The sequence below is a fragment of the Chenopodium album genome, chromosome 14, assembly GCF_948465745.1.
Source record: "Chenopodium album chromosome 14, dcCheAlbu1.1, whole genome shotgun sequence".
In the NCBI taxonomy this organism is placed as follows: Eukaryota; Viridiplantae; Streptophyta; class Magnoliopsida; order Caryophyllales; family Amaranthaceae; genus Chenopodium; species Chenopodium album.
The window spans coordinates 2,402,189-2,427,199 of record NC_137847.1 but is presented as its reverse complement, the minus strand read 5'-3'; the positions used below and the strand labels follow the sequence as shown (position 1 = coordinate 2,427,199).

The 25,011-nt window shown below is 30.9% G+C and overlaps 1 protein-coding gene, 1 long non-coding RNA gene and 1 pseudogene across 3 annotated transcripts; 2 read left to right on the top strand and 1 right to left on the bottom strand.

Moving 5' to 3' along the window:
- The first annotated feature begins 4,024 nt into the window (after window positions 1-4,024).
- Window positions 4,025-4,387, top strand: LOC145579709 (uncharacterized). The gene has a single exon (XM_081636946.1). The coding sequence runs from the start codon at window positions 4,025-4,027 to the stop codon at window positions 4,385-4,387; it is 363 nt and encodes a 120-aa protein (XP_081493072.1).
- Window positions 4,388-7,127: 2,740 nt separating this feature from the next.
- On the bottom strand, window positions 7,128-10,403 carry LOC145578538 (uncharacterized). Its single transcript, XR_014098882.1, has 4 exons — window positions 10,250-10,403; window positions 10,054-10,142; window positions 9,856-9,946; window positions 7,128-7,457 (listed from the first exon to the last, which is right to left on the bottom strand). It is a non-coding gene; the product is annotated as an uncharacterized LOC145578538 (long non-coding RNA).
- A 2,250-nt stretch (window positions 10,404-12,653) lies between these two features.
- LOC145578537 (GTP-binding nuclear protein Ran-3-like) lies at window positions 12,654-15,808 on the top strand (annotated as a pseudogene). The gene is made up of 8 exons (XR_014098881.1): window positions 12,654-12,735; window positions 12,845-12,914; window positions 14,001-14,057; window positions 14,153-14,269; window positions 14,843-14,932; window positions 15,025-15,204; window positions 15,334-15,411; window positions 15,654-15,808. The product of XR_014098881.1 is annotated as a GTP-binding nuclear protein Ran-3-like (transcript).
- Window positions 15,809-25,011: the final 9,203 nt, after the last annotated feature.

The window sequence follows — 25,011 nt, the reverse complement described above, 5'->3', positions numbered from 1 at the left end:
TAGATGTTTACAATTGTTCATACTTGAAGGCTTTAGGAAAGAATCTAAAAAGGACATAATCTATGGAACGAGCCATGACCCAAATTACCAAATGGAACATTCAGGTGGACAACTATTGCAAAAGGTGTGACTAATTTTCTGCCACTAACATGTCAAATTATTTACTCAGTTAATTATACTCCGTAATAATTTATTTTGGTAATCCTTTATTTGTATATAAATATACAATAAGTTTTTCCTTGCAACAAATCATCAATTGATTGAATATATGATAAGATATTATGTTACAGTTTAGGATATATTTTATAAATATGGTATGTTTATTTTTGAGGTTTCCTAAAACAGTTAAAACTCATATTGTAACCCTATATATATTTATTTATTAATGGAATATGCTCCAATTTGAGAAGTTTCACAAAATCTGACATCGATCATACAATTGGTCGGGTTAATAATAGTTTGTTTTTCCCTGATTGCCATTTTTTTTTTTTTTTTTTTTATGATTAGAGTTGTCTGGTAACTGAAGAAGACATGGAGGATACAGATGATTTTAACCGGCTGCCAGACGAAATTATTGTGTCACATATACTACCAAAGTTGGAATTGAAAGATGCAGTCAAATGTAGTAGATGGCAGCTTATAAGCTTTTTATGAAGGTTATTATGTAAGATTATGCATGTTGTAACTTACTCTTAATCATTAGACATTGAATCAAAAAACGTTATATAGTGTATTATGTTTGTGATATTGATTTTGTTTTTCTTAATGGTAGATAATGAATTCACAAGATTCGATTCACATTGATTCGCTTGTGGAAGCTGCTAATAAGGTTTGTGATCATTTCCTCAGCTTTGTGGAGACGATATCAAGGCAAAAAATGTGAAGAAGGGTTATAGAGAGTTTGGAGAGGATCTGGTGAAGCTCACTGGTTGGCTACCCAAAGGTGTTGATTTGGTGGTGGCGTAATTTATGTGAACATTTAAATCATATGAATCGGGACTCACTTAGTAGAGTACATAATGCAATATATATGTTTAATATACATTCATGTTTCATTTAATTTAATTTCGTGTATAATACTGTATAGAATTTAGAGTACATTTGTTTTGAGGAAATTAAATTTCGAGAAACATTTTTTATTGGAAAACATATTTCAAAAGAGAATGCAATTGTATACTACAAGTCTACAACCCAAAGAAGATTTACTTCTCTTTCCTCTCTGTTTTTGGTGGTGATTGGTGCATGTTCAATGTTTAGCTACATCTCACACTCTTATATATAAATAAAGGCCAATGTTATCTAATTGACCCAATATAATATGGGGCTTGAAAATTGAAAATGGTATCATAAAAGCCCAACTAATATGAATCAATTAATTCTTCAATCAATCATGCCAAATTAAATTTTGTTCCTATGATCATAATTAGGCAAGCATCAAGAACGTTTCTTTGTATACTTATAAGTTAAAGTTTAGAAATTGATCAAGGCTTTCCCAATTTTAAACAGCTGATTAAGTTGAATATATTAATTTGTAAAAAATTGAATATGGAGCTTTTAAAATTACCGGTTGAGAAATTTTAGTCGATTGACAATTTTGTCCTAAAGTTACCAAGTACGGAGTATAACTTACACATCCCTATTCCCGAGCTACCCAAATATTAATGTCTTTATTGGATGTTTCTACAGTGGTCGTTTGAAATATGACTACCTTATTATTTTAATGATAAACAATATGAGCGATCCATTTTTTTCACACTATAAATTGGACACAATTAGTATTCTAATTTCTACAATGCAAATATAATTTTTGAAAATTTTAATCCAACATAAAATAAATATTTTTCGAGAAACTATAAAATAAGTGTAAAAATTACATAAATAAAACTAAAAATTTGATAAATTAAAAAAATGCTGATAATAATATTTTATAGCAAAAATAGATTAATATATATAATTACTTGGATAAAAATACGTTAATTATGAACTATATAATCATTAAAATATTATGGTAGTCATATTTGAAACGACCACTAATTTTCAGTCTTTATTTGTCATTTTACAAGTTCAATCAACAAAATAACTACAAGTAATCAACTAAACTTAGCAAGCAGTTTAATACAAACAACTAATATAATCAGCAAATCAATACATTAAAACTAGCTAGTCTAATCAGCTAAAGAACCAACTCTTAACATTTAACAACCAACTATCCACTAATTACTAAACAAAGTTGATATGTGGTCACACACTATATATGTTACCAACAGCTTGATTTACTAAGTATATTAATAGATGTCTCAATTTTTAAACATTATAACTTGCTAGATCGATCAATAGACAAAATTACTTCAATGGTTATGAGTTACGTTCTCCAATAGAAACCTTTAATGAAAGTTCAACCTTTACGTTTACGTGATTTCTTAAGTCCTAACAGCATATAAAGATACTTTTAAAAATTTGTCGTTAAAATATTGTTCCATGTGAACCTAATACATAAAGCACGGTTCATATAAATGTGCTTGGGATGGGAATTTTCTCAATGGGCAGCTGCAGAGAAGGAGCTTATGGCCTGGCCTTGAAAGAGACTAATGATAAGTGGGTTTGTGTCCTCATATGGATATCTAGATCTTCTTGATTTCCTTCCAATACCTCCAAAAATCATACAACTATATTCCTAATTTCCTCTTCTAATTCTAACACAAGAATTTATTTTCTGACAATTAAAAACGTGACTAGCATAAGCATATGCCTCTTTCATCCATTTTCTTAGAGTATTGTAGGAAACCACCTTTTTAAAACCAAAATTAAAAAATAAAAAAATTTAAAAAAATATCCAAAATTAGACCCTTCCAATTGTGTTAACTTGACCCGTATTTTGTTGTAGTCATGCATGTGGGCTTCCAACTTCTAAGAGTTCGTTCGATTTGGATTTGGAAACCTAAGGCTTATTGGTTGTTCCAAGGATATGCTTTGTGTACGTATACATTGAATAGGAATATCCATTGCATTGGCCATTCTAGTCCATATTAGGTTTTGTAAACCCTTACCACTTGTAATTAGATCTTTAATTCTTGTAAAATATAGAGAAATAAATATCTTCCAATGGAGACAACATAATTAAGGGTGAGATTTTCTCACAATTCACAATTTCACATTATTATTATTAGGGTGGAATTTGTTAGAATACTTCGAAATGACTGTTGATGAACATTATTATAAAAATATAATCTGCAGTAATATTCATTTTATACGTGTGTATGTTGAATAATCTTTCATTTTATATTATTAGAAATACTAAGTCACGTTTTATAAATGTACTCCATATATGGATTAAAAATAGGCATGATCAGGGCTATAAAAACCCACTTACCGTGTTATCAGACCTTATACTCAAATGGATAATATATTGAACGAGCCAAGAAAAAGTCATATTGTGCTAAACTCGTGTAGATCTTTGCTCATGCACGGAACGACTCATGTGTTGTGTTAACAGACCCCTAAATAGATGACAATAAGCATGTCGATTCATTATACTTGCATCAAACCAGACCATTTTTATATCGGCCCAATCCGATCCGATCCGATCCAATCCAATCAATAACCCATCCCTACAATAGATAACTTCAAAATTTAAACCCATGAAAAAAAATATCTCTAAAATTTACCCCCAACGTCAATATATCAAAGTTTGCATAACATTTCCGTCCAAATGATCCCCTCTCTTTCCCCATACCAGAATACCGACAACACAAGTAACCGGTCAAAATAAAGTTAAAATACAAGTCACAAAAACCGTGTACTTCGTCTAAATCGTGAAAATTAAACATGCTTTTATTAATTTCTAACTGCTACGTGTACAAAACCTTATCCTTTCCTTTTCCGCTCCCTCCTTAAATACCCCCTTCTTCCTTTTACCTTTCTTTCATCCAACTCCATCTTTTACAATCAAGTCATCTTCTTCTCCATTTTCTCTCTCCTCAAAAAAAAAAAAAAGGAAGAACTCCATTTTCAAACTACCTCAAAAATGGCGACTACTTTTCTACCTTCTCAAACCTTTGTAGTCCGTGCTTCCGGCGTCTCCGACAATACTCGCCGGAAAACCACCACATCCGCAGCTGCCGGCGGTGGAAAGTGGTGGTCGCCGCTCTTCGGATGGTCCGCTGAAGCTGATTATATTGATTCTGGCTCAAAGATCGAAGCAACTCCGGTGAAGTCGGAGGATATTCCGGCGAAACCGAAGTTCTCAGGATGTTTCACCGAAGAAAAGGCGAGGCAGATGAGGTTGATGACGAAGGAAACGGCGGCGTTTCATGATAAAATGTATCACTCTGCCATTGCTTCTCGTCTTGCTACTGATTTCTCCGCTCATGACTCAGATCGTCAATGACCTAATTTCACCGACGCATCGTTTTAGTCCGCATTTTCTCTCTCCTTAGATTTTTCTTTTTTTTTTTTAAAAAAAAAAAAAAAAAAAAAAAAAAAAAAAAAAAAAAAAAAAAAAAATTGTAATGTTATTGTTGAATTTGGGTTGATTTAGTTAGCATCATGCATGAAAAACTTAGTTTTTGGTAATTTTTTATGATGATGTAATATTGTAATGAATGTGGACAAAATTAGGTGCGCCTTCATTAATCTATCTGTAATTATTCATTACTCTAATTATCTTGTTTTTTTGCTTAATTATTGTATATAATTCCTTTTTTTTTTTGTAGGCGAGTGCTAGACTTAACTCCTAAATTTGGTAGAAGTACACTGATTAGTGGATCCTAATATTAAGCCAATGGTTTTTAGGATGATGTTTTTTTTTTTTTTTTTTTTTTTTTTTTTTTTTTTTTGACAATTAGGATGATGTTAATCTCTAGATAAGTGATTAGTTATTATTATTATTAAAATGAAATGATGTGAGATCTGAGTAGATAGTGATCTTAAATTAGATTATATTGCTTTTTTAAAGATTAACGATTGGATTAGGATTAATGAATAAAACGATGACGTTTTAGGATAAAGACGTTAATTAGTGGAAAGAGGAAGTGTGTTAAGTAAGGATTAGCCGTGGAAAGTAATTAATGGAACGATGACGTTTTGAGACATTGACATGATTATAGATTATTTGAAAAAGATAGAGAGAAGAGAGTGTGTTTGAGTAAGGAAGGTCTTAGAATATTACGGTAGGATTAAAAGTATAAATTAATCTAAACCGTACAAAATGTGTACGAGTATGTTTGAGCTGATCAGACGGTCGGGAATCTTGGAAGGATTACATTGTGAATCTAAAGATGCATATAGCTGATCACAATTCACAAGGACAAGGGGGGTATCTTCCAACTTTTTTTTAATTTATTATAATTTTTTTGTAAATCGAACTTTAGTAGAGTGTACTTTTTTTTCTTTTTTTTTTTTTTTTTTTTTTTTGAAAGCTGGTAGAGTGTACTTGAGAGAATATTGATGGGAGATAATGTGAAACTCCTAAAAAGGGAATCACAACAAGTGGATGGAATATACTTGTTGCTTATGCTTTGGCCAACATGATCTCTTTTTTAATCAATAATAATAGAGTAATAATTAACTAAATAACCCATTATTTTTAGCTTGAGATCTTGATCTCTATCTAAACCTATACAATATTGAGCTTAAATGCTTAATGCTTATTGTATATGACTCACGTTACCATTGTCTAGCGTGGATCTTACATCACTAAATAAACCATGGACATACATTAGACAAACCGGAAGAACAATTTGAACATTTTTTAATTCGAGGACCTTAGGCACTAAATTAAAATTTTAGTACTAGATTTTGATAACAGGCGTTGTGAATTATGATGTTAGAGGCATGGACTTAATTTTAAGGTTGGCCTCATAATCAATTTATCAAAATAAGTAGGCATACATATAAAGGGTGTTTGTTTAGAGGGATAAAAGAGAGGGGATAGAATAAAAGAGGAGGGATTTAAAAAGTCTTTTGTTTGTTTAGAGGGATGGGGATTATGAGGGGAGTTAGGATGGGGATAAAAAAAAAAGGGAGTTATCCCTCTAAATTAATAATTAAGGGGGGTGATATAAGGGATGGGGATTAAATTTAAGGAGTAAAAGACATTTCTACCCTTAATGAAATAAAAAGAAGAGAGTAAAGAAAGGATAGTAACGGTAATTGTGTATTTTTATTAGTTATTCCAATCTAATCTCAACTCAATCCAAACAATGGAATACACTATTTTTATCCTTATCCCATCTATTAATTCCACCTTCCTAGGCCCTGTACTCTTCACCTTAAAAAAATAATATTAAGTAAAAATAATTTCAAATCAGTAAAAATAAGTTCAGTTCAGTAAAATTAATTTCATTTCAGTAAAAATAAGTTCAGTTTAGTAAAATTCAGTTTTCTTAAAGAAGAATTATAATAGAAAATCAGTAAAAATAATTTCAGTTCAGCAAAAATAATTTCAGTTCAAAAAAATTAATTTAAGTTCAATAAAAATAATTTAAGTTCAACAAATATAATTTTGTTTCAGTAAAAATAATTTCAGTTCAACAAAAATAAGGTGAAGAGAACAAGGCCTTATCCCACTTAATCCCATCCCACTACCAAACGCCCCGATAATATACCGCGTACACTTAAGTGAGCTGGGGAGTTTTTTGTTGTTTGGCTCATTCAATTATGGTCACTATCGACCATATTAATAGGGTCCAATTTGTCATGTGCAAAATTAAACTAGTTTGACATGGTTCCATAAAGTCCGAAAAAACCAAAATAAGGCTAAAAGCAGGTGAAGTACAACTTGACCAAGTAGCCAGCCCAATGACCCCGACCTTCACGTTTTGCTCCCTAAGTTTCAAGCATCACATTTCAAAAGGATCCTGTAATCTCTCAATTCACTACAATACATCGTCTACACCGTGTCCTCGTACTATCCAGCACTGCAACAACGCCCCTTCAAGGACCAAAGAGGCAAAAGGCTGTACATAGACTACATAATGCTGTTTCTCAAATTATGCTGATACGGAGTATTACATTTCACATAAAACATCACCGAAACCAACCATGTATTATTCCACATAGCTTGTATACTCAGTAATCCACTTTTATAAACGAAGTAATAAACAAGCTGATACGCCATAAACCATTCATAATAAAGAAATCAAGGTTCCCATAACTCCGCAAGAATGTCAGATGTTTGCTAATCAAAACTGAATATGCCATCATTCTCCCAAAACTCTATTTGAGATTTAGTTCCAAGAAAACATAATAATATAACCAACTAATGCTAAATCGGCAAGAAGTGATACTTAGAGAAGAATAATTATCAATAAGCAAGAATCCTCGAAAAATGTAAAGCAGTGAGATCAAGCAATAAGATTGCCTTCACGATCAACTGAATGATGGTGTACTTACAAGCCTCTGGAGACCAAGTGCTGGTTCAGTTCCTCTACTTGCTCTCGACATCATAAAGATCAGTCCTGAATATCTCAGTCAAGGTTTAACAAAAGAGGAGATATTCGGCTTTCAGTAGTCTATATGCATCTCAGTCAAGGTTTAAGTGAGATATTCAACTTTAACCCCTGTAATGACTGTATCTGTTTCCAGATTAAATATGCATACACAACATGGATGACTATGCATAAAAGAAATATTGATCTGCAAAAGTAGTTCAGCAAAACAAAACTAGCTTAACTCCAGAAGACAAATGGCATAAATGCTCACAAATATATGGTCTAATTCAAATATACGGTATGAAAAGCTATGAGATTTTAAGCCTCTAGTCAAAGCTTCAATAGTTCTATCTTGGCTTTTGACGACCACAGAAACTTGGCCATGCATGTAAAACTGAAAGAGGGTTTAAAAGTCCAATGTAAAGCAAGGCCAAAATCTCAATGTTGAGAGACACACAAGAGGTTACCAAAATGGTAAGTCCATTTTTTTTTTTCACAGAAAAGAGAGAAAAAAAAAAGGCAATAACATGGAAAAGGATGGGAAAAAAATCTAACAGGGATATATTAAGATACTTAAGAACAATGTAGAAGAACAGTCGAATCAGCCAAGTAGAAGAAAAGAAGAAAAAAAAAAACAAACAAACAAAACAAAAAAGATCACGAAGTGTGGGACCCAATGAGTAGAATGTTAATCATATAAATGAGCAATTGACATCAAATAGAAGATTTTGGTACCATTTGTCAGCATATTGGCTAAATTAATTTGCCATGATAGAGATATGGAGGCTGGAGACCGATGAAAGCAACATATAAAAGAATGTGATTAACATAATCTTGTCCTATTATATCAGCATGCCAAATGATGGGATGATTGTGAACCACCCTAAGACATGTGGTACAATACCAAACAGAAAACACGAACAGAGACCACATGCCCACAAATTTAAATGAAGATGACACCTGAGATAACATTACCAGCTAGAATATCATTTTCTGTGAGATATTCGGCTTTCAGTAGTTTATAATCATGAATCACGATCTCATCAACAAAAATGGGAAGTACCATGTTAGAGCCTGGCATACAAAATTCTGGTGATTACATTTAAAGTACGCTATGATAATTATTCAAGATAGCAAGTATAACATCAAATAAATGTCTCCCAGGCTACTAGCTACCCCACCTAAGAACACCAGTCCATTTCTGAAATCTGCATTCAATATACAGGTTACATTCTAGACTTCCAGGTATATTTACAATATATTTCTTGAGAATACATTCCAAATTCTCTCCAAGATAGAAGTTAGCAGCAGCCAGCAGTCTATTCCTTGCCCAAGGAATAGAGTTGCTTGAGACTATACACTGCTTATTAAGAAAATTCTGATCAGAAAACCTTACTTCAAAAGAATGTTGGAGTCTATTCTTTGTACTTAGTGAGAAAAATTAATCAAATACTGCCAATCTAAAATTTTAGATACATGATATAGAGTACATCACAAGTTCACAACAATCTTCCATCATCCATTCCCTATATAACATATGTCATATAGAGTTATCCAAAGCAGATGCTGAGAAAATGACTGATGAACTATGTTACACAAACTCAGCTACTAGCGCGCGTCTGGCATCAAGGGTATATTTACTAGATGATTACATGTCCGAATGTCACATATGATCCATTTTTCAGAAAACCGTACACTTGTTGGGTCCAAAATGAATAGTCATGTTTCATGTATCCATTCATCTATACATGCTGACCCAAGAAGAAAACTGACTCAACTTTTGAGTTGTGTAAAGGAGGAAACTGAACAATGGGTGGAGTCTCCAAACATGCTAACCCAAGAAAAATAAACCTCTAAGCAAGTTAGCAAACCCACAATCAATAAACTTGAAGCCAGCTCCATCCACATTCTATAATCATATCATCACATTGACTGCACTCAACTTTCTAGTCTCTACCCTTCATCAAACAATCCATACTCTAATAAACTCATTCAAATAATCCACACATACATCCCCCTCCCTCTCCAATTTGCTGCATTCATATCATCATTGTTAAGAAACACAAATGGCCTATTCATAGGGCATCTAATCAAACTCCGAACCAATCGAAATATTCACAATTTCCAGTCCTACAACATACATATATCAATATTTACAAATCAAAATCCCACCTAAGAAAACAGTAGCAAATCTAGCAATTGCATTTTCATCAAAACAAACAAAAGACATAATTAAGCATTCAATACAAAATAAACAATTCATCATTTCATCTCATTAATCATAAAGTAACACCATTTCTACAAACAAAAACAAAATAATTTATGACCCGTTTGGTAGCTGGTTATAAAGAGCAGTAATCAATTAGAGTACTAGCAGGAAAATCTGAAACACAAAAACTTTAAATTGAGAAAGGTAAAAGGATACACAAGATAAGCGCCATGAGCAAAAGCTCCAACAAGAACAGCAGTAAACAAACGATCCCTAATAACAGGTTTATGCCTCAGTGATATTCTAACTGCACCCAGAAATCAAAATCAAAAAATAACCACAATTAAACCAAAATTAAAATCAACAAAAACCCAGAAAAATTCATAAAAATTAGAAGAAAAAAGAGGGAATTACTGAGAGGAAGAACAGGAGCGTAAATAAGAGGGAGCATGAGTAAGAAATTGGGCCCTTTTTTCTTTTGTTGTTGCTGCTTAATTGGCTCCCTTTTTAATACAAATTAGGAAAATGAAAAGAAAAAAAAAAAAAACCCAAATCAGAAAATAAGTAGTATTGTAGAAGAGAGAGAATTGAAGGGAGATGAGAAGCTTACTGTTTGAAGGGATCGTAAGGAGAAGCCATTGATGAGTTGGGGAGGTCGGAGAAAGACGACTGCGTTTTACAAATCGACGGAATTTTCCTTGTGATTTTTGGGATGATTTTTTCTATTTATTTTTTATTTTATTTATTTATGGAATAATTTTCTTTGTATTAACGTCCATTTCTGTGGGCGGTTTTTCTCTTTTTGTGCAGCCTATCTTCTTTTTCTTTATTTTTTTCTAAATCAAAACAAAGGTGGATTATGTGCTAATTTTAAGGTACGGAGTATTCTCTAGGGTATGGTTTGTTGGGGTTCATATCGATCATGTATAGGTTAGATACTTGGATTGTATTAGATTCGGATCAAGTCAATTTGATTACATTACGCAAGTTCATACGAATTGGTTAATGTCAACTTAGTTTCGAATGAAATTTATCATTAATTTGAACTTTAGTTGGTTTTGATTTAATTCTGCAAGGCTAGTTGTAGAGTGTATGGAACATATTTGTTAGAGACATCAACCTATTCAATCATGTAGCCATCAATATTATTGTTTTTTGCACCAAAAAAAAAAAAAGAGTCAAAATCAAGTTTTAAATTGTAATCAACTCATTACGTTTTACCTATAGCAAATACTTTTTATTTTTTCTTAGTGAAAGAGAGGGGCAAGGCCCAACCTATAGCAAATACTAATATTGAGTTATGTACTAGTTTGTCCTAAACTAGGGAGTTTAGGACTCCTAGTCCTAGTTTAGGTCGAGCTGATCAAAACTAGCCCGGCTCGACCTGGTCTGAATTTGCGTGGGTTTTGACTGCATTTTTCGGCCTGAAATCAGGTTGGGCTTTGTCCGACCGGTTTTTTTTATATATATATATAAATTTTGGGCGGATTTGGGAATACAATTTTAAGCTTCACCCATATTCATCCATTATTCTAATCGCTCCATCCACATTTATCCGTTACCCGCTTCACCCATCATCCATATCCATCCGTCCATTATCTGCGGATGAAATAGCCAAACACGTAGAGCGGATGACTAATGGATGAGTATTAAAAAAAAAAACAAAACTCACATAAACTCTAATTTTTGGTTATTTATACAATATTTTTTATTTTATTAATAAAAAAAACAATAACAACATAATGTTTGAAAAATTAAATTTGCAGTTTTTTTTTTAAAAAAAAATATTAAATTTACAGTAAAAAAAAACAAGTAATTTTCTTACACATTTCATATATTATTATTAAAATTCTTATAATAAAAATTTAATACTCCCTCCGTTTTAATATGATAGTCCCATATGGAATCAATCACATAAAATAAAAAAATAAGAATATTTGGAATCTAACATTAAAGTTAAAAACAATTTATAAATAGTTTTGTCTTATTTAAATTGTTTTGATTTTTTTAGGAAACCGTCAACCATAATGGCATAATTTAAGAGAATAATTTCTTTACTTAGAGTCATGTCATAAATTCACAATCAATTAACTTAACAAATTAGAATTTAATATAGATAAAATAGGAAATAAAAGCTAAGTTAAAAGTGGAATATATTCAATATGGGTAGATTTTTTTAAAACGCCAAAAATAGTATATGAGATTAACAAATTGAAACGGAGGGAGTATAAGTTAAACGGCTGGGTAGATGGTTAGCGGGTGAAAAAAATACCATCCATATCCGATCCGATCCATCACTTGCTTTATCCGTCATCTGCTTTTCATCTATTTCATTCGGGCTTTCGTATATTTATTTAAACGGGTGGAGCAACTTAGCAGATATCTACTTAATATTGTTATCGTGGGTTGCACGCAACAACTACGGAGTAAATGGTTTACGACTCATAGGAAAGGTATAAATATGAATATATGATAAACACAGAGAAATTTGTGCGTTTGGAGAACGCGGGATACAATCTTCATAGGCCGAAAAACTTAAAAAAAAAATAAAAAAAAAAAAAAAAAAAAAAAAAGATTACGAATCGAAAATAGTCGACAAACAACAAAAAGGTTGAACCTCCTTAAAAGCAGAAGATTGAAAAATAATAGTCCGTGAAATTAAAGCCAACCTTAGAGCATCTCCAATGGTTTAATTATAAGGACTTGCTTGCAATTTAAATAAAGTTCCTAGCTACATGCTTACCATTAGAGAATAAAAAATTGAGCAACATGCTAGCAATTGTAGCCCAACCAAGCTACATACTTGATTGAAAAAGAGACAAATAATCTCCATTCATATTGGAACATGTGTATAATTATCTATTTTTTTAAAAAACTTTATTTTTTTGCAAACTACAATATGTTGTGGCTTACCATTGAAACAAATTGTTGCTTAAAAAGTGTTGTAGCTTAGAAATTTATGTGGAAAAGCAAGCTACAAAGCATTGTAGCTTGCCATTGGAGATGCTCTTAGTCATTCTATAAATACAGATAGACGTCCACCTCTTTTTCTCTCCATCTCACCCTTCTCTCTTATCAATTCCGCCGTTTTCAATGGTACTCTCTCTCTCCCCTCGATCTTCTCCAATAATTTACCCAATTAAGTTACAAATTAGGGTTTAATTTCATGTCTCTTTTGGTTAATTATTATTTTGCTCTTTTCCAGGCTTTACCTAATCAGCAAACTGTTGATTATCCTAGCTTCAAGCTTGTCATTGTCGGCGATGGCGGCACTGGTACGTTTTTTTTTTTTTATTGATTATCGTATTATTATTTCATAAGATTTTACGATCGATTTTGTTGTTTTGATACGTGAATTATGTTTGATGTTTTTTGTTTTTTCGTTGCTGGTTAAATTATGGTTGTTATAGGTTAAGAATTTACGAGTGCAACGATTTTTTTGAAGAAAATTGTTGAGATGATTTTTTTATTAGGGTTTGTATTTGCCTGTCAATTGTTTAGATAATTTTCACGAGTTTATTGAATTTGTTATGAGAATGTAATTCAAAATCTGCTTATCGACGTTTTCGTGACGACAGTTTTACAAAATTTTAAATTTTGTTTATTCAAATAAACAATTTGTTTTTGATTAATGTCATATTATGAAGTGCAATTTTCTGATAACGGTGTGAATTTATGAAATTTATTAAGAGAATGTAATTAAAAGTATGATTATGATGTTTTTGTGAAGGTGGAATTTTGTTTGTTTAAACGAACAATTTGTTTATGATTAACAACTGCATTAGATTATTAGCAATATTTGAAGTGTAATTTTAATTTCTGATAACTGTGTGAAATTTTGAAGAAAATGCACGATCAATTTTCTTGCCTAGAACTGATCTTGTTATAGGAGATGATTTCTTGATGTTGTTTATTCTAGCAAACTTCAGAAGAAAAAGGCATAGTTTGAGCTCTTTTTGGTACATTAATTCAAAGAGAAACAATGCTTTTGCCGTAGTGCTTTTGTTATGTTTTTTAATAAAGAAAAGAACGTTAATTAAGTTAATGATTTTCATGATTTGCTTGGATTGGAGGCCGCGTGTTTCTAAATCATTTTCCTTTATTTGTGTGTCCGGTGCCGTGTCTAACACAATTAGCATGTATAAGTGGATATTCTGTAGCTGTTGTGTGTACTGTGTACAAGATTACAATGTAAGCTTAAAAAGTTCTAGATTAGGATTTAGGAATCTAATACATTATTGTGGTTACTTTAATGCTTAGACTCGGGTTTTATTTATAGTTGTATGCTACGCGTATAGATATACTTCCTTAGTTAGGAGAATATTTGTCGATCTATTCTAAATTATTGTTCACTGTTGCAGGAAAAACTACTTTTGTTAAAAGGCATCGTACTGGGGAGTTTGAAAAGAAATATGAACGTAAGCCTATTGAATTCTCTGTTGATATCCCCATTTTCTTGTCTGAGGATGTAAATGTTACAGAATTAACATGAATCTCTTCTTCCTTTCTCCAGCAACTATTGGTGTGGAGGTACATCCATTGGATTTCACCACAAACCTTGGCAAAATAAGATATTATTGTTGGGATACTGCTGGGCGGAGAAATTCGGAGGCCTTAGAGATGGTTACTAGTAAGTTTGTTATAAGTTGAAACAAATGCAACTATTAGAGCTTACACTTTGATGTCTGTTTTGTGAAAATTCTTGTCTGAATTGCTGGCTTTACTTCGAGTAATTTACTGTAATTGCATAGTTGGTGTTTGATCACATTGTTGTGCTTCTTACCCAAATCTTTTTCTGCTCTCTAGCCAACTTTATTGTGCTGATCGTTTGATTCTATACATACTTCCGTCCTCTGAATTAAATTTCTTCTTCATGGAGATTCACAATGTCGTTGATCTTCATGCAACTGTTGAGGTTACTTTTGTTTGTTTAGATTGGCAGAGTTTCATTAATGAGAAATTGAGAATCAGCCGGAATAGAATGCATTTCGGGATAGCATTTATTCATCTGATATGTTTGTTGCAAAATTACATTGATTCATCACATTCGAGTGGTTTCTCCAGTTAGGGAGGGCCTGTCTAAAATGATAGGCTCTCTAACTTGATGTGCAAAATCCAAATTTTTTGAGCTAAGTGTATTTCAGTTATATATGCATATACACTATTCCTGTTACTAATGTTATGGCTGTCATGCTTGATGCAGCATTCATGGGCAGTGTGCTATCATAATGTTTGATGTTACAGCCCGGCTGACATACAAGAATGTTCCAACCTGGCATCGTGATCTTTGCCGGTTAGTCTCCTTTTTTTGACATGATTTTTTTTGATTCATTGAATATAGTCCATGTTGGATATATTTAATAATTTGTTCTTGTACCTGAGCAGTGTCTGTGAAAATATTCCCATTGTTCTCTGCGGAAACAAAGTTGATGTGAAGAACAGGCAAGTGAAGGCAAAACAGGTTACATTTCATAGGAAGAAGAATCTGCAGTACTACGAGATATCTGCAAAGAGCAACTATAACTATGAGAAGCCCTTCTTGTACCTTGCTCGGAAGCTAACTGGGTAACTGCTGTGCTTTTTTTTTTTTCCTGCATCATGTTCGGGGGAATCAAATTCTTAATGAATTTGTTGTTTCATATGTTACTTCTGGGTTTTGGTTAAATATCTAACATGTGTGTGCCTTTTTTTCAGGGATTCTAATCTTGTCTTTAAAGAGGAGGTTGCTCTTGCCCCGCCTGAAGTAGAGATTGACTTGATCGCGCAACAACAGTAAGTATTATTACAGTTTAATTGATTCAAAGTTCTCTGCATTCATTCTGCTCTGCAACTATATAATCCTATCCAGAATCCAGATGTCTAGTTTGGATACTTAGGAGTAACTATTCTTCCAGCATGCCTTTTTGTCTGAACTGAAGTCAATGTGAATAATCTGACATGCTAAGAAATATCAAGCTTTGTGCTTAAATTTCTAATCATTAGTACTCAGTATTGTTTATTCGTGTTTGTTCCAGGAATGAAGCAGACCTTGCTCAAGCAGCAATGCAGCCATTGCCTGATGACGATGATGATACATTTGAGTAGTGGCCAGGCTCTGAGAATCGCTGTTTAGTAGATTTGTTCATTTGGGGTGTGTACCTTTCGAAGAACACCAAAATTTATTCATGTCTATTAACTCTTATCAGCTACTAGCTAGATATATCCTACTGTGACTACCTTTACCATGGTAGGAAGTTGATTATTATTTCATGGTTTTGATTACGGTTTCCTTCACTTTCTTACTAACATCCCATTGACTAAGAAGGCGTATAATTTTTAAGTTTTACAGAGTATATTGTTGATAATTTGATATTGTTGCTGGAGAGATTTACTAATTATAAGTACAATTTATTCTTTCCTTTGTTTCTCCAAAAAAATTGTGATGATGAAACATATGAAACTTGTAAATAAAATCTAAGTGATGAGCTGAGATAAGCCAAAAAATCAATCAATCAATAACATAATACTAAAACAGACATCAAGAATGACACGTGTCATTTCTTGATTCTGTTTTTTTTTTCCCTCCAAAACTTATTTTTCCTTTTTTTTTTTTTTTTTTTTACAAACATCAATTACTTACTATAAAATATGTATAGATACTCACTAAATTATATAATTGTGATTCACTTCCAAAAAAAAATATATTCCCCCAAATCATATAATTGTGCTTCATTTCCTAAAAAAAATATTCACAGATTTTCTTTTATTGTATAAAATATTATTATATATCTTTTACTTTGTATAAGTATCATGTGGAATACATATTATTTCATTTATTTAAATATTTTTTTTGACAACATTTCTTTTATTTAAATATGATGTAAGGATAAATAAATAAAATTATTTATTAAAATGAGAATGTAGAAATATGGTTTGTGAAGAAAACTATGAATATTTTTATCAATAATTATTGACAAAATTTTAATAATAATTAATCAGTATCAATAAATATGAATGACATATATATGAAATGAGATGTTTTGGTCAAAATATATTAATTTACTTGATATATATACTTTTAAAATGCTTAATTATATATTTAGTTAATAAGAAGAAAAAACAATACCATATTATTTTTACAACACTTACTCTTTCATTATAGTTCATGTTTCATTTCATTGTATACCTTTATAAGAAGAAAAAATATATATTATGGTTATACTTTATCTACAATTTTTTTTATAAAATATCTTTATTTTTATTTATTTACAAATATAATGTACTATATATAATAATAGTGAAATTACCGTGCATGGCACGGGACTTAATCTAGTAAAAATAAAAAAAATTGGTACGCAAGCATATAGCACAAATTTTTAGAAGGTTAAAAAAGAAAAAAGGGTAAATATGATGTAAGTGTGAGGCCTAAGGAATTGTAGCTAACACATTCAATGCATTTGATTTTCACTTATCTTTGAACTTGTCAAGGACTTTAATTTATCCCAAGATATTGTAAAAATTAAAATAGAACTTGAATATAATTCATTAACCATCATTTAATATCCCGAGATATATTGACATTAGCTCTTGGAACTTCTAAAATTTGTCTGATTTAGTATAGTATAATATTCAATTTGGGGATTTTTTGGACCCAAAAAGAAATATTTCAGGATGCCATTTTTTGCCTCTAAATTAATAGTGTAGTCATTACTTACACGCCTCTCTTAATTAACTCAATACCACTTTGGACCTTCATTTGACAAACTAGTAATCATATGGTTCAAAATAACATTATATAATCTCAAGATTTGACACTAGGTCTCAAGACCTTTAAAATTGTTTGAATTTCCTTTCAGACTTTTCCAAACCCGAAAAGTGAAGAGATAAAATAGGAATGCTTTCCATGAACCTCACGAAAGCTTGGGAGGCCATTTGAATGGTAGAACCATCTATTTAGCCTAGAAAACAATTTTCCCAAAAATAACAAAAAGAAAGGTCTCATCATTAAAAAGGAGACAATTTGAAACTCAATTGGGCCCCAAATCCAACCAACTACCCAACATGAATGAAAGTGACTAGCCCAAATTCCAAAACAATTGTCCCTATCAATGTCTAAAACAGCCCAATATCAGAAACCTCAAATGGGCCCCCAAATATGTTTCTATTTAGGCAGAAAATCCTCTCTGCCTTTTGCTCATTGGTTGTTCACCCACCACATAAAATTCCAGCAGGCTTTGAACATGAAAGGGCTCACCCAAACATCCATGTTCATGTCCAAACAAAATGTATTTGTTGGAAAATGGGCCTTTCTCCATTTTATTGGCCCACTATCATCCCTATTTATATTTGGAAACTCTTTGCCCCCTACCCTAAACTTCTAGGTCCCCCTCTTTGATTTGATTATTTTGTTGTATCACTACTTGTTTTTCCTTGTAGGGTTGGACCCTAACCCTACCCATGGTTACACTAGTTCAACATAACCCTTAAATTGATTAGACTTGTATATCCTGTTTTCGACTTTTCAACCTTCTTAATTCGTCTGATCCTACATCTTTGCTTTATATCTATAAAGGTTTTTGCACTTAAGTTTGATGATTATCACACTTGAGAAAGAGGAATCGTATTTCGTTGCTTTACTTTGCCACATAAGCCATTTTAGTAATTGATTGATATAACTAGTTGTATTAACTGGTTTGAGTAGGTGGTTGTGTTAGATGATTTGATTAGCTGATTGTGTATAAGTGCATGGTAAATAGCTATTAATTGTTAGTTGGTTCAATGTATATATGTAATAACCAAAAAACTATATGTTTAATAAGTTAATTGTAAAAGGATATCAACTAAAAAGTTGATTGCCAAGAAAGGCCTTTGTTATGATGAGTTTCTTCTTATAGAACTTTTTGAGCTAAAAAAACTCTTTAAACTATTTCCCAAACACCTAAATTAGCTTTTTGAAAATGGTAAACAGCTTATAGGTCTCAAGCAATAAAGCTAAAAGCTATCAAAAAAACCTCTTTACTGGCTAACAATGTCATAGTCTCCACGTAACTTGTTTCTTATATCTTTTTTAAGTTGATCATTGTGCTTATTTAAGCATTATGCTAAAGTTTTATTTGATGTATTTATGAGTTTAAACATGACATCGACGTTTTATTGTTCTTTCTTAGTTTTTTTTTTTTTTTTTTTTTTTTTTTTTTTTTTTTTTTTTTTTTTGGCAATTATCTTTTCTATTTCCACATTTAATGATCACTTGAAACATTTTTTATACGAGATTTAGTATTAATCAAAACGACAAATTACACGAGAGATTATTTTTTAGGTGCTAATATATTTCTTTTAAGAAATATCTTTGAAATAAAAACCATACTTAAGATATATTTCGTTTCTAGAATTTGATAGAAACACTATGATGAAATGATTATATTAATTATGTTTCAACAATTATGTATGTGCTACTCTTTTGGAACACCCGAAAACAGGAAATGATATTAATATAATTAGACATTGACGATGATTATATGACAAGTAATTAATTAGATGAATGCGTGTATTGCGTGTTTCATGTACATGTAAAAAAGTTTGAAAAGAAAAGACATAGAGAGGAATTTCTGATCTAGTTAGGCTACATCAATAACTACCAATCTTTTGCAAAAGTAATTTGAAATTTCTACAAGTGTTTGCTTACCAAAATTGTTAGGGAATATACATTCAGAGTCCTCAAGAAATTGGGAATCTGTTCCACTTTTTTTAAGTCATAGATAATGCACTTTTTTTACTTGTTCAAAATAAATACGTAGTGGAGTACATAATTTCTTTTTTTTTTTTTTTATTTATAAAAAGTTGTGTTTTTGATGAAATTTTCTTCATAATGTAGTATATGTAATATTTGTATGTAGTAGTTTGTATAAATACTTGTACGGTAAGGAGAAAGATCATTCTAAGAGGCGAAATTGTATATTTGTATTGGACATCTACCCTTTTTATGTATCCAGTCAAGGAACCTTAAAATCACCCCTCATTAAGTTCCAGTCTTCTTTTGGTCGGGAGTCCTTATCTCTAATAGAATGAGGTTGGTGATATTCGACCTTAACCTTAGACTTGAAATTTAAAGATCGAGATAGGTAAACTGTTCTAGCCTCCTATCTTTATGTTAAATGTGGAGTACTTGTATTAGTTGTATACATGTATCACTTATCCCACAAAGCTTACATTTGCGGGTAAGCTAATTAAGGGTGTGGTTCATGAGCTGTTCTAACTAATCGAAAGTCAGACGTTCTATTGCTATCAAGTTGAAAGAGATCGACCATATTTTGCTGTTACACCCAACCTTAGCTAGTATATTTAGGTTTGGACTTCTCTTGTTTTTCCTTAAAAAAAAAAAAATGAAATAAACTCTTCATCTTATCATTGTATTTTATTTTTGTAATGTAGGATGATTGAATTTACTAAATGAGGCACAAAAGTATATTAATCAAGATACATACGTATCCATGTTTGCTATGATTTGAATGAATGTGAGAACGAACTAACGAAATAATAATGTTGATGTAGTTCTAGAGAAAGTCACAATTCAGGGTAAATAATTTAGACAAAATTTAATTTCAAATGTTAAATATGTTTAATTGTACCACCTTTTAAAACTTTCACCAACTAAGTTGGTTGACATCCACAATCTTATCATTCTATAATGGTGTTATTAAAAATTAAAGAATGATTGATTTTACTACAGATAATAAGGTTTCAAACGTTTAGAATATTGTATGTAGAGCACCTAAAGTGTTTGATAATTAACTTGAATGGAGCTATATAGTGTATAATGCAACGCATGGAGTCATGCGCAATATGGTTAGATTCATTTTCTTATTAGCGTATTTAAAAAAATAATAATAATAACAATTCTACTCCGTAAATGATTGGTAAACATATAAGTTTGCAACTATAAAAAGTGAAATATTTCGTAATATCATGGCATCAAGAGAATGTTGCATGAGTGGGAAGATCACCGAATAATATGCATGCTTATGAGAAGATAGTACAATAGCATGCTTTCCAATGTCTATATTAGTCTTAATTACAAGGTTTAAAACTAATATCTCATCATTACTTATTGGCTAATGTGTATACTTTTGTTAGTGGTTAATTTCCAATTTCTCTCATCCTAATCTTTTCACTTTATGATGAATTGAAGATAAGCATACAAAAGATTTACTTATCATTTTTACGTTGAATTAATTAAAACCACTCGTGTTGAAGATAATTATTTTCATTTTCTAATTTGTGAATTATTCTTTATTGATCTCAAATCAATTTTATTTTCACTATTTGTATTGCAACTTTGGCCTTGTACATTCACCCAAACACGCATTGTTACTATTGATTTGATAATTTAGAGACAAATAAAGGGGTATATAAATAATAAGGGCCTGCTTTGTTCAGCTTAATTTCAATTCAGTTCAGTTCAATTCTTAATTTTCTTCTCTCATATACAATTCATTACAGCTCTATTCAGTTCAGTACAGTTCAGCTGTAATCAATTCAGTTCATTTCTGCTCTAATCAATTCAGTTCAATTTAGTTCAGTTCAGTTGTTTTCAGTAAATCGGAACAGACCCTAAGGCGGTCCAAGTTTAAGTACTAATAGTACCTTTATTTAAGACTTTAACAATTAAATCAATTGGCTTCAGTTCAATAATCTCACTAATCAAGCTTTAAAAACATGCGTAGATATAACCTTTTTTTTAAAAAAAAAAAAAAAAAAAATAAAAAAATAAAAAAAAAATAAAAAAAAGATTAGAATAAGATAAACACGTAGAATAATTCATATTTGTGCACCAAATAAGACAATTTGGTAGTTGAATGGACTAGAAATTTTGAAAGAGAATACATATATGATATTAATTACAAATATATATACAGATGAAAGATTACATCATAAAATTAATTAAGTAGTGAAGAAGAGCAGTACTAGTAATAAGAGAAGCAAATTAAAAACAGTGACCACAGTCACATGGTATTCACGTGGCACAGGGGCGATATATATATTAGAAGAGGGACACCAATCAACTAGGCAATTTAGACAACTAATTAACTTCACTCACAAAATTGGTAATTGACTTGATAAGTTGATTGAGTTAGGTGCATGAGACCATAAAACGAAAATAAAATAAAAACCAACTTGAATTGGCCATGCATAATTCGTACTTTGTATAACTAGACATAAATTAAATACATATAAATTGAGGTATTTGAAAAATAATAAAATGACGATAATATCTTCTCAATTTTTCTTACACTCAGCCACTCACGAAAATAAGTAGAGTAGAAATGAATAGAGAGAGTATAACACTGGATAACTTTTGGATAGTTTTTCATATTTGTTTAATTCAACATGTTTTCTCTCACAAGTTTAATTCATTTCAATTTATATACATTCATGTACTTTTACAGATTTAGAGCATATTGTAAAATAAATAAATAAATATATATATATATATATATATAATAATAATAATAATAATAATAATAATTTAAATTGTAACATATATACACATTAAAGAACCTAATAACATATAAGTGAAGTACATTATATACTCCAAATCAACAAATTATGTCTATATGAAACTCCAAAGGACCAAACTAAGTACATACATTATTTACTCCACATCAACAAATTATGTCTATATGAAACTACAAAGGACCAAACTTTTGAAAAAAAAAAAGATTTTAATTATTGAGTAGTTGAATGATATTTCTTTATTATTTTACCAGCTAAGCTAGTTAACAACTACATACATACACGATAATTTCTACGGTGGTGTAAAGAGTAAAAAAGTGACAATGCAAAGAGAAGGGAAAGAGCATTATTAGAATACTAGAAGATAGGAAGCAGGTGTCATTGTCCATTGCCAATAAGGATGGCATTGATGGTAATGGTAGGGGAATAGGGTAACCTGAATTAATTGCAATGAAGCTACCAACATTATTCAACTTTCAAATCATATATATGTATCACAACTTCATTCCTCTCTTCTATATATTCTAGATTAGCCCACCAAAAATATTTTTGCCTTATTTCCTCCTCATTTAATGCCCATGAGTTATGGGAGATAATACTCTTTTATGATAATGATGTGGCATTCTATTCTTTATTTGTCATCCCCTCTCTTTTATTATTAGTGTGCTTGAGTTAGTTGTCTATGTGGGTAGTAAACCTCTACTAGACCTTGGTCCATGCTAGCTATTGTATTCAATCTAATGATATGATAGCTCCCTTTGTGTCCTTAAGTTTTCACTATTAATTTGGATTGTATACATAGATGATGAAGTTTTTAATCTTTAAATTGAATTTTAAACGACTCTAATTTAATATACTCTTCTAACCCACTAATCTCTTCCTAATTCTCATGTACGGTGATGAGAATAATTGAGTTATAAGGATTCAAGGATATATATTGTGGTAGGTAAGTATGTCGTAGTAATAATTCTTATAGGATTTCGGTATTAAAATAATAATTTGTTAATTAGATCACGTTTCAAAGCCCATAAAAGGGTAACTAGAGAGACCACCAACACAAATGTCAATAATTTTGAGATTGTAACAACACGAACCCTATATTCGAAGAATATCAAATGGTAACATATACAAAGTAGTACATAGGAATAATATGTTGATCGTATACGTGTGTGACCTACCTTAGGGGTGGAATTAAGGGTTGCTACTTGTTGGGGTAGACCATGACCACCCCCCATAAATTAATTTAAGAGTAATTTATATTTTTTCTATCATTATCTTCTTTGCAACCGAATTAATTAATTGGTGATTTATGATTAAGAGTAGTTTATGATTTGCCCAAGTTTAAAGCTTTGCTTAAGTCACTTTATAGTAGCATTTTTTTCTTAATCATGAAAAATCCTTGTTTACACCACTAACAACCTACCCGAGAATCTTCCAAAATTCCAATATGAAACATACTTCGTAGTTCGTACATTATACTTCACACATGAGAAATATATATGCCCAACATGGTTTTGGAGCTTTTTCTTACTAGGAGATAATTGTAAAACAAGGGCCTAGGGAAATTCTATTAGTTACACCCTTCTTTCTTGAATTTGTTTACTACTTTACTCACATCCATGAAGAGTTAAGCTCATTCATATGATTCTCATGCATTTGTTATAAAAATACAATGAATGTCAATTTGTTTATTTGATTGATAACGTCAAGGTGGTATATATTAAAATATTCATAACTTGATATCATATACGAAGTAAAAGTTTATGTTATATCACTTATATTTATATGTACTTATACATCATTGCGCTGATTACTCCTTACACACCAAAATAATTATGTACTCCTTCATATATATATATACTCCCTCCGTCCCATAATATAGCTCTTGTTTGTATTTTTTTCACGGTATTTAAGAACTAGAAGGAGAAAGTGGATAAACTACATTAATAAAAGTGAAAAGTACAATCATAAACAAAAGTTAGAGAGATAAAGTGAAAAAAAAAGTACAAAGCATGTGCAAAATTCAAAGGTAAATTAGAAAATATAATGAATAAAGTTAAAAGAAGTAAAGGTATGATAGACTTTACATACTATCCAAAAATAGATACAGAAACAACATTTTAATTCTCCAAAATATGAAAACATGAAATATATTATGGGACAGAGGAGTATATACATTGAAAACAAAACAACAAGTTCATGAACAAGTATGTTATTATCAGCTTTAAAACACATGCATTATAGTACCATAAATTAAGTGGGACACTAAAACAAGTACACTTAACTAATTCTTCAATGATTCATCAAAAATTAATCAAAACCTTTTTTTTTTCCTTTTCTTTTTTGGTTTTCAATAATAGAGTTAGCTACCAATTTCTAAAGATCTATCTAATTCACCTTATTCCCTAATATTGGGATAGTAATATATGATCCTCTTGTCTTTCCACCTATCTTATCCCATCTCTTACACAAGATCGATATTAATGCTTTTGGGTTTCTTTTGCTCTTGAAAGGTTATTAAAGGATCCCTATGACTATGACTATTCCATGCAAAGCAATACAATGCATGCTGACAAATATATTTACAGTAGTCTATTTAATATTTTTCTTTTTATTTTAAAAAATTCAAATAACTGTTATAAACCACACAATAATACTCACTTCATCCCCAAATAAAAATTTTGTTTCCCTAAAAAAAAATAAAAATAAAAAATACTTTGACTTTACCTAATATATAGGAGTAGTTGTCTTTAAATAAAATTTTCCTATTCACCTCAATTAATCTGCTAAACCCTACTATACTTAGCACTATATTCAATTCACTTTTATTCAATCAAACTGCTGCAATAGTTTTTAATGTATATATATTCATTTTAATCA